This window comes from Stenella coeruleoalba (assembly GCF_951394435.1).
Source record: "Stenella coeruleoalba genome assembly, chromosome: 8".
Classification (NCBI taxonomy): domain Eukaryota; kingdom Metazoa; phylum Chordata; class Mammalia; order Artiodactyla; family Delphinidae; genus Stenella; species Stenella coeruleoalba.
In genome coordinates, this window is record NC_137154.1 from 93218877 (window position 1) to 93229922 (window position 11046).

At 40.7% G+C, this 11046-nt stretch overlaps 1 protein-coding gene across 6 annotated transcripts in view; it reads left to right on the top strand.

The window, feature by feature from the left end:
- RNF214 (ring finger protein 214) overlaps positions 1-9869 on the top strand; it is a 50109-nt gene extending 40240 nt beyond the window's left edge. For 5 of the 6 annotated variants that reach the window (XM_079928108.1, XM_079928110.1, XM_079928112.1 and 2 more), the window contains 9 exons: positions 5890-5986; positions 6213-6301; positions 6891-6981; positions 7183-7281; positions 7480-7856; positions 7991-8123; positions 8338-8442; positions 8718-8813; positions 9733-9869. In XM_079928108.1, the coding sequence (XP_079784234.1) occupies positions 5890-5986; positions 6213-6301; positions 6891-6981; positions 7183-7281; positions 7480-7856; positions 7991-8123; positions 8338-8442; positions 8718-8813; positions 9733-9798 (1153 nt within the window). In that variant the 3' untranslated portion in view covers positions 9799-9869. Of the gene's footprint in view, positions 1-5889; positions 5987-6212; positions 6302-6890; positions 6982-7182; positions 7282-7479; positions 7857-7990; positions 8124-8337; positions 8443-8717; positions 8814-9732 lie in introns of those variants that run through there. The other variant, XR_013829301.1, reaches the window with a different exon arrangement.
- Positions 9870-11046: the final 1177 nt, after the last annotated feature.

Consider the following 11046-nt stretch of genomic DNA (forward strand, 5'->3'; position numbering starts at 1 on the left):
TACTTATATATCCCTTGCCTGCTGAACTGCCTGGACTATTTCCTCTGCTTGGTACTCTGTTTCTCTTTCGCATTTGCATATGCTGTTTGATCTGCCCAGAATTTCCTGTTCCTTCTGTTCACTTGGAAAGTTACTGAATTGTGAGCTGCTTGCGGGGCAGGAACTAGGCATCTTTATATCCCCAGCTTTTAGCAGAAATGTGTAGCACATTGTGCTGCTTGGTAGATATTGAGTTAAATTGAATCAAGGAAGAACTCTAGCCTCATAAACAAAAACTTTGCAGTGCATCTTAGGGTAAAGTTTTTTCTCTTTTTGTCTGATCTCATTCATTCTATTGGGTTGGCCAGAAAGTTCCTTTGGTTTTTAAATAAAAATAAAGGACACATTTTTCATTTTCACCAAGAACTTTATTGAACAACATATTCACCGTTTTGGTCCACTACCTTCTGCCATTTTTCAGGCAACTTCATAATTCCATCTTCTCAAAACTTTTTATCTTTTTGAGCAAAGAACTGGTCCAGGTACCTTTTAGTCTTCCAGGGAATTGAAATTTTTTCCATTAAGAGAATTTTGTAAAGACTGAAATAAATGGAAATCCGAAGGTACAATGTCTGGTGAATATGGTAGATGAATCAGAACTTCCCAGCCAAGCTGTAACGATTTTTGCCTGGTCATCAAAGAAACAAGCAGTCTTGCGTTATCCTGATGGAAGATTATGTATTCTCTGTTGACTAATTCTGGACGTTTTTCATCGAGTGCTGCTTTCAGTTGGTCTAATTGGGAGCAGTACTTGCTGGAATTAATCATTTGGTTTTCCAGAAGGAGCTCTAAATAGAGGACCCTTCCAATCCCACCATATACACAACATCACCTTCTTTGGATGAAGACCGGTCTTTGATGTGGTTGGTGGTGGTTCATTTCACTTGCCCCACGATCTCTTCCATTCCACCTTATTGTACAGTATCCACTTTTCATCACCTGTCACAATTTGTTTTAAAAATGGAACATTTTTGTTACGTTTAAGTAGAGAATCACATGTGGAAATATGGTCAAGAGGTTTTTTTCTGCTTAACTTACGTGGAACCCAAATACCAAAGTGATTAACATAACCAATGATGTGGTGCAAAAATCATTTGGTGCGAATGATTTTCAGCGCTTGATTTGGATATTTTGAGTATGTTGGCTCTCTCCCGAGTGGTATAACATTGATTGTTCTCAATTAATGTCTTGATTTGATCGCTATCCGCTTCACCTGGTCTACCTAACCAGAGCATCGTCCAGTGAGAAATCTCCAGCATGAAACTTTGCAAACCGCTTTTGACACGTTTGATCAGTCACAGCACCTTCTCCATACACTGCACAAATCTTTTTTTGGGTTTCAGTTGTGTTTTTACCTTTCTTGAAATAATAAAGCATAATATGCCGAAAATGTTGCTTTTTTCCTTCCATCTTCAATATTAAAATGGCTACACAAAAATTCACCAATTTTGATAAGTTTTTTTTTTAAACGCATGCTGATATGACAGCAGTCACAATACAGCCTAACAAAATTATCTCGAATGAAGTTAAAGACAACTAAGCGCTACTGGACCCATCTTACGGAAAAAACCAAATAAACTTTTTGGCCCACCCAATATATTGGTTTGTATTAGCTTCAGTTCAGAGAAAAGACTTTTATAACCTACCTCAAATTCAGGACGGCCAACTCCTATCTATATTAACGCATCCACCGGTATTTGTTTTGTTTCCTTTTGCCTTGTTTAGAGTATAATATATTCTGAAAGGAAGGTATTTCAGCTGAGGACTCAACATCTTAATTTTTAGTTCTGTCTTTGACTGTTGAGAATATTTCACAAGACACTTATCATCTGCTTCTCTGCATTAAAATCACCTGATTGCTACCACCACTTTTGGTGGAAAAAAATGTATTCACGTATTTTAGTTTCTCTAACATCCAAATGATAACTAACATTTCTTAAGTTCTTACTATATGGCAGAGACTGTCCTATATGTTCTGCATGTATTAACTCATTTAACCTGCATAATGGCTCTGTATGAGAGGTAGATTATTTTATTATCCCCATTTTTCTTTAGGAAAATGAGGCAAAGGTTAGGTAACTTGCCAATGGTTGCACAGATAGTAGATAGTAATAGTCTGGGTTTGAACTGTGAGTTTAGTTTGGCTCCAGAAGCTGTGCTTTTAACTGCTGTGAGAAGCTTCCTCTCAAATCTAATTACTTTTATCATTAACCTATGTTAGTACACATGCACAGATAGATGCTCATTATAATATTTATAATTGTGAAATTGAAAATAAGAGAATACCTAAATCAATAATGGGATATATGTACAATGGATAGTTACTTAAAAATCACAGTTTTGAAGAATACTTAATGATATGGAAAAATACATTAGGATGAAAAAGTAAGATAAAAACCACAGTTTTTGTTTGAAAAGCGTATATAATGGATTTATATGTTACATATGCATATATAAATATACAAATTTATTTTAAAAGACTGAAAAGAAGTATAATAATGATTTTTTTGTGGGTAGAGCAATTGTAATTGTAGAGCAATTTGTTGGATGCTTCCCATGGGCTAGGCACCATATTAAATTCTTCATGTGTGTTTTCTCAGTGAACTCTCCCATCAGTCGCATGATGTAGGTCCTACTCGTTTCTCAGATGAAGAAACTGAGGCCTAGAAAGATTAAGTAACTTGTCAAGGGTCATACAACCAGTAAGTAGAAGAGTTGGGACCTCTGTATTAGGCTCTTTCTGTTTTTTTTTTAAATTGAAGTATTGTTGGCTTACAATGTTGTGTTAGTTTCTGGTGTACAGCAAAGTGATTCAGTTTTATGTGTGTGTGTGTGTGTGTGTGTGTGTGTGTGTGTGTGTGTATATGGGTATTCTTTTTCAGATTCTTTTCCATTATATATTATTACAAGATATTGAATATAGTTCCCTGTGCTATATAGTAGGACCTTGTTTAACTACTTTATATAAAGTAGTATGTATCTGTTAATCCCAAGCTCCCAATTTATCCCTCCCTCCCCCTTTCCCCTTTGGTAACCATAAGTTTATTTTCTATGTCTGTGAGTTTGTTTCTATTTTGTAAATAAGTTCATTTGTATCTTTTTTTTTTTAGCTTCCACATATAAGTGATATCATACGATATTTGCCTTTCTCTGTCTGACTTACTGCACTTAGTGTGGTAATCTCTAGGTCCATCCATGTTGCTGCAAATGGCATTATTTCATTCTTTTTTATGACTGAGTAATATCCAGTGTGTGTGTGTGTGTGTGTGTGTGTGTGTGTGTGTGTGTACACATCTTCTTTATCCATTCATCTGTCAGTGGACACTTAGATTGCTTCCATGTCTTGGCTATTGTAAATAGTGCTGCTATGAACATTGGGGTGCATGTTTTTTTTGTTTTTTTTAATTTATTTATTTATTTTTGGCTGCATTGGGTCTCGTTGCCATGAGCGGGCTTTCTCTAGTTGCAGAGAGCGGGGGCTACTCTTTGTTGCAGTGCACGGGCTTCTCATTGCAGTGGCTTCTCTTGTTGCAGAGCGCAGGCTCTAGGCGCACGGGCTTCAGTAGTTGTGGCACTGGGCTCAGTAGTTGTGGCTCACAGGCTCAGTAGTTGTGGTGCACAGGCCTAGTTGCTCTGCCGCATGTGGGATCTTCCCGGATCAGGGCTTGAATCTGTGTCCCCTGCATTGGCAGGCAGACTCTTAACCACTGTGCTACCAGGGAAGCCCTTGCATGTATTGTTTTGAATTAGTAGACTCTTTCTGTTTTGTATTTTCTAAATTTTTTACAATTTGTATTATTTACATGATGAAAAGCAAAATTAATTTTTTAAAGTATGCAAACGTATTGGGACAAGTCAGACTTGTACAGTCTGGTAGGATTTATTCATTGGAACCATTGATTCTTTAAACTAGCTAAGCAAAATAGCAGAAGCATGGGACTTGAAAGAAATTAGACCAAGCATTTAAAGAGTTAAAACATACTCAGTGGTTTCTATTATATCAAGGATTTTTGGGGCATCTACTATGGGCAACTGATTTTTTTTTTCTAGCATGGGTTGCAGTTAGTACCCCTTAGTGAAGTGAAATCTGTTACATATCTTACAGGCTAGTGAACGTATGGTAAGGCTGACCATTTTTATGACTGTTTAAGAATTCCTTAACCATTTTTGTTGTGGTTGCTAGTAGTTCCTTTTGTCTTGTTGGATCCCAAGGAGATAGATGTTGCCAGATGCCCAAAGAAGAAGATTTTTCTGTGTGTGAATTTGTGGGATGTCCCCTGTGGACGTGGCAGTATTTTTCTAATATAATTGTAATCCCTAGTTGATAAATGAATTTAATGAAAATTAGAGGTGTTCGATGAACACCGATAGTCTTTAAGAACAGCATCATTCACAGAAAGCAGCAGCCATGTTTTCCTACAATCATCCCATCGTCACAGAGTGTCTAGTAGGCTAAATGGACCGCTGATTGACCCCTCAACATATATCACATATTCTTATGGTAAGAGGATTCTGACTCCTCATATATTTTTTCACTTGAGGAATATGTGCTGTATTAGGAAAATACATCTACTTATAAACCTTTGTCTAAAGAACTGTTAGAGAAAGAAAAAAAAAGAACTATTAGAGAATTCTTCCTCTGGCAGGAAGTTTATTTGGAGAGGACAACACATGGAGATGAAGGAAGAATATGCCCTCCTAGTTGTATCTATTACATGAGTTGACCTTGTCAGCTGAGGGCCAGACGGATGTTAGTGAATCAGTAAATGAATGTGTGTGTAAGAGACACACAGACATACACACTTGTACTTTATGAAATAGCTAGCCAGGGGTGTGTGGAGAGCTGGGCAATGAAAAAAGGGACCTGAAACACTTATGTTAAGTGGATTTTTTCCTTTCATATTATATTTAAGGTTACTAAAAAAACCAGAAGATGAATAAAATTATTTCTCTCACCGTAGAAAAGTGGCAACATTTTTCTTAAGACAGAATCCTTCCCAATCTTTTCTTCTTATTTTCACCTTTTAGAAATTCAGTGAAAACAATGTACACATTTCCATACTGTTCTGTCCACTGATCTGGGTAATCCTGTTGCTTTTAGCTATGTAACTCATTACATTACAGTCAAGTGTAATACAGGGAAATTCTTCTGCTGGTTCTGTTCCTTTGTTGGCATCTTCGGTCCTGAGTAGAATGATCAACCACCCCACATCCTGGGAAATCCCTCATTCCTGGGCAAACTGGGACAGTTGGTCACCCTAATCCTAAGGGTGTATATTACACTCTAGGGATGGGGCTGGGGAGCTGGTGTAAGAATGAAGGAAACTGATGGAAAGGAAAAGTCCTGAGGTATGAAGACAACATTTTTTCCTTTTGAAGAATGTTTACTATAGCTAAGGATGTGTGAAAATCAGTAAGCCAGTATCTGTGTGGTTAGTAGTGAATTAGTGATTGCTGCCTTAGGGATAAGTATTTTGGGTTTAGTCCTGTATTCTTCAGTACCCATACCAAAAGACAAGGAGTCAGAGGAATGCCATTTTGATTTGAGCACTCCTGGATCATAGAAGAACATTCTGCCTTCAGTGGGTTTTGGTTCTAAGTACGCACTTTGTTCTGGGTAACTTTATTTTAGCAAATGGAGATGTGAACATTTTTACTTTCAAATATAGGGTGATTATGCAATTTCAGACCACTTTAAACATAATTTATATATATCTATAGTTAATACTTAGAGTAACACTTCCTCTAACATACTAGGTAGACCAGTTTCAGGTTTTACTTTTGCCTTGGTGTTCCTTAGCAAGCTTGTCTTTCTCTCCTAAGTCTTGTTCTTGGCTTCTTACCTTACAGAGAAGTGTGGGAAATGGAACTGGATAGACTCAAGAATCAAGATGGTGAAATAAATCGAAACATTATGGAAGAGACAGAACGTGCCTGGAAGGCAGAGGTGAGAATAGCCGCTATGTTGAAGCTATGTTGAAGGTCTTGATTTTGGGCTTCCAGATGGTGTGTACTTTTGTTATAGTATCAATACTGTACACTAAGCTATTTAAGTATTATACCGTAGAGCCACTAAGCATTGTTTTAACTATCTAAGGGTAGCTTTGTGTACGTAAAATTAATAAAGTGTGTGTGTGTGTGTTTGTGTGTATGTGTGTGTATGGTTTCCTTAGATCTTATCACTAGAGAGTCGGAAAGAGTTGTTGGTATTGAAACTAGAAGAAGCAGAAAAAGAGGCAGAACTGCACCTTACTTACCTCAAGTAAGTACCTTCCATTTCTGGGGTCTTAATGGCCCTGCAGTTTTGTGTTTTGGAGGCATTTCTTTTTAGGTTTTGAAGCCCTGGGCCAGCTAGTCTGGCACTTATTCTGTCTTCACGGGGAGTCATCTCTGTGTGATAGTAATTTGTTCAGCGATTTCTCTTCCCATACTCTAAACTTCCTCACTCTCTGACTCTTCCCTTTCTACAGTCTTATAGTTTTGTACTTTTTATTGTATTATTTCCAATTGGATAAACAGTATCTCTTATGCTGTCAAGCATAACAAATGTCTTTGGAGATTTGTTTCTTATACAGTCATTTCTCCTCTTTCTGCCGTGAAATTTGGAGGACCCCCGTGGCATTTTCAGCCAGACAAGAGCCCTCTCTCTGTGGTTGGTCCGCTTTCTCCAATACTTGTTTTGCAAGATGCTGGAGTTAAAGTGAGGCGAACGGCTTAGAACCTTGACCTTCTCCTGCACATGCTCCGACCTCTTCTCTCCAGGCCCATTAGCCAGCTACTGTTCTGCTATCTCAGAGAGTTAGGAATTGGGTTTTCTTTAATTCTGTAAATTACTGTTGGTTTCTTGAAAGGTCAACTCCCCCAACACTAGAGACAGTTCGTTCCAAACAGGAGTGGGAGACAAGACTGAATGGAGTTCGGATAATGAAAAAGAATGTTCGGGTAAGTGTAGTGATGCGTGATCATTGAGTCAGTTAATCTGTGCTTAAACACTTCTGGTGATAGGGAGGGACCTTTTGCATTGCCCTTAGGGCCTGTCCTACCACTCCTCTTGCTTTCCTGATATAGGATGGTGCTCTCTTTTTAGGCAGGCTCATTCTGCTTAGCAGTAAAGGATAATTCTTGCTTTTCTCTCTTTTCTAGGACCAATTTAATAGTCATATCCAGCTAGTGAGGAATGGAGCCAAGCTGAGCAGCCTTCCTCAGATCCCGACTCCCACTTTGCCTCCACCCCCATCAGAGGTAAGAGCGCTGGCTTTGGGGAGTCTACCTTTGTGTGTTGGTGGCAGAGCCTAGAGTCTTTCACTTGTTCTTTTTATGAAGATATCGGGACCATCCTTATTTGGTACAAGAAACAGTTGCTCACTGATCTCTGCTCCAGTTTCCTAAACTTTCATTTTCTTTCTCTCCCACTTGTCTTCCACCTCGTCCCCTCTGCAGACAGACTTCATGCTTCAGGTGTTTCAACCCAGTCCCTCTCTGGCTCCTCGGATGCCTTTCTCCATTGGGCAGGTCACAATGCCCATGGTTATGCCCAGTGCAGATCCCCGTTCCTTGTCTTTCCCGATCCTGAACCCTGCCCTTTCCCAGCCCAACCAGCCTTCCCCACCCCTTCCTGGCTCCCATGGGAGAAATAGCCCTGGCTTGGGTTCCCTTGTCGGCCCCCATGGTCCACACGTGCCCCCTGCCGCCTCCATCCCACCTCCCCCAGGCTTGGGTGGTGTTAAGGCTTCTACTGAAACTACCCGGCCCCAACCAGTAGACAAACTGGAGAAGATTCTGGAGAAGCTGCTTACTCGGTTTCCACAATGCAATAAGTAAGTATCTTTAAGGATTAATTTTAAAAGTGTTTTTCAGAGAAATGTTTATGGGTTAAAATAGGAGAGGTTTCATAGATATTCCTCATGAGTGTAGTATAGAATCTCTCCCCCTCAACATTTTTCTTTCTTAGGGCCCAGATGACCAACATTCTTCAGCAGATCAAGACAGCACGTACCACCATGGCAGGTCTGACCATGGAGGAGCTGATCCAGCTGGTAGCTGCGCGACTGGCAGAGCACGAGCGGGTGGCAGCAAGCACTCAGGTAAGAAAAGCTACTTGGCGGAGAACTCAGACCTGCTGAGATGTTGGGGAAGAGGTAGATTTCAGAAATATTTGGGGTGGGAAGAAGCATTGCAGCCAGGGGTATCTGGCCTGCTTTCTTCCTTTGCTGCGCTGGGAAATGAATGACTTCTCTTTGTTAAATGCCCTGTTTCTCAGATGTTCCTCCCTCACTGTGACAACGTTTCTGCCCACAGCCCCTTGGTCGGATCCGGGCCCTGTTCCCTGCTCCATTGGCCCAAATCAGTACCCCAATGTTCTTGCCTTCTGCCCAAGTTTCATATCCTGGGAGGTCTTCACATGTAAGACTCTATTCTTTGAAAACTGGGATGTGGAGGAGCTGGGGGTGAGGAGGGAGTGGGTTTATAGGTGGAGCGCAGGAAGAAGCCGTCATCTCCTCAGCTGGGTTGTTGACAGCCCCAGCTGGGAAAATGCAGGTACTCTGTATTGGAACTTTTCTTTCTTTTGGTATAAAATCTTTTTGCTACATGGAAAGAGTAGATGGAATCATGGGCATATAAGGCAAGGAGGCCCAGAGGTTCCTTACTCTTTTGACTGTCCCTCCTCTGCTGTACAGGCTCCAGCCACCTGTAAACTGTGTCTAATGTGCCAGAAACTTGTCCAGCCCAGTGAGCTGCACCCAATGGCATGCACCCATGTGCTGCACAAGGAGGTGGGTGCTGCATGCCTTCCTCTTTTTTCCACTCTTTCTTTTTGACAGCTGAGATCGTTTAATTTTCTTGAACATTGTACAGTGTTGACGCTCATCGTTAATATCTAAACATAAGGTTTCAGTAAACCGTGGCTTAAATGTCAGCAGAATTCAGAATACTGGCAGCTAGGCTCTCCCAGCTTCCTTCTACCCCATTCCCTGTAGGGGACTGGACTGGGTAAACAGTTCATACTAGAACGCCGATAGTCACTGCCTTGGAAAATTGACAATAAGATATACATATCTAACCATTGTTTCAGACGTATCATTGCCAAGAGACTTTGCTTAGATGAGAGGAATGGAATAGGGAACCTGAATATGAGATTAGTAACTCCATTAATAAAATAGTTGGAAGGCTGACCTATTAGAGATTAGCTTCACAAACTGACAAGTTATTCCTGTCTTTTATGATGGTACCAGACAGAGTTAAATCTCTTAGCACCAGGGATGATTTTTTTTTTTTTTTACTAATTTGTTTTGTTCATTTTGTTTTTCTAAGAGGTAGAAACTGAATTTATATCTAAATTCTTGGTAAGGGAAAATCCTGAATAAGATTTGAGGGCAATGGGTATTAGGAGATGGAAGCTCATCTCAGGCTAAATAGATGGCAAGAAGGAGCAGGTCTGTAGACAGTCAGCAGGAAGCAGCTTCTCACTGTCATTAGCTGATTGTTAATGTTCCCTGTAAAACAAGATCAGGTTCACCTGCTCTGAAGACTCTTCTGGCGGTAAAAGCCAGTGAAGCAGCCCTTCCAGTCCCCCAGTGAGCTTTTCTGACTCAGTAAACATCCCTTAGACCTGTTGAACCTTAACAGCGCTCTCTCCCCTCCTTCCCTCCGTCTTTCCTGATGAACCTGAGGTATGTCTTTCTTTCTTTCCAGTGTATCAAATTCTGGGCCCAGACCAACACAAATGACACTTGTCCCTTTTGTCCAACTCTTAAATGACGGACCTGACTGGGGAGGAAGAAGAGGAGAAACTGATGTGAACAGGAAGCGCGGGTTCAAGATTTCTAAAACTCTATATTTATACAGTGACATATACTCATGCCATGTACATTTTTATTATATAGGTAATGTGTGTATAGAAAGTCTGTATCCAGATGTTCGTAAATGAAAGTATGTATATTATGCAGAAATGGTCTGTCCCCCTCACCTTTCAGTTCCTCTGGGGGAAGCAGATTGTAGGTAAGGTGGTATTTAATTTGGCCTTGAAATTATGATATTCCTGCCTAGGGCTGTTTTCAGATGCAATATAAAAACCATCTAGGAAGCTGCTCTTGCTCTAAGGCCACCCTGCTCTGATTTGGCTCAGCCTCTAGTCCATTTTCTTAAGGCTCATGTACGCCGATTTGAACCCTGGTGCTCACCTGCTGTCCAGCCAGATGCCTTGCTTATTGAAAGCCTCCGGAAGCCTCAGTGCTATTCTAGCCCCCCTACTCCAAATGGAGAAAATGAGACTGATTGAGGAAAAAATATATAACCCTGATAGTTTGATTTTTCGTTGAACATTTTACTGTTTTAACACTCATTATTTGTACATAGACATTAGGTTTACAGAATAGTCTGTTTACATCAGCAAAATTCACAGTCCAAGAATAACAACATAACCAGGTCCCGTTTCCCCCATGCCTCCACAAACTTCTGTCCACCCTACTTCCTGGATAGTCATCTCTTTAGAAACTAGCATAGCCCACAGGTCTTTCCTGGGCCAAGCCATCCCTTTCCACCACTGACTTGGCTTCTGATCAAGCTTTCACAGACCAACCTTGTGAAGTCCTCACCGCTTCCCCTTCACTTCTGGTCTTCTAGTCTAGCTATCTCCCCTCCCCTTGAAGGTTAAGGCAGTTGGTTCACAACCAAGTTGTTTGGTGACCTTGGGTGAGTTCCAGGCAGGCACTGGGGTGAGGGGATGTCTGTGCAAAATTCCTTTCAGGATGATCTTGGGATATGGGTTTGAATTTTTGAAGCAAGAAAGCTATGGGGGACATGCTTCCTGTCCTGGGACAAATGGAGACCAAAGTGCTGTGAAGAAGGGAGGTTAGATTTCAGGTTTATAAGTCATTTGTTCTGTCGGTAGCTGTCTGGAGCGAGGTCATTTTTCCACCTCTGCTTATTGAGCACTTCCAGTTTCTAGGTTTATACCGAGGAAAGCTGCGTTTCTATTACAGCTTTGAATCCTTTCCTGTCGCTTTA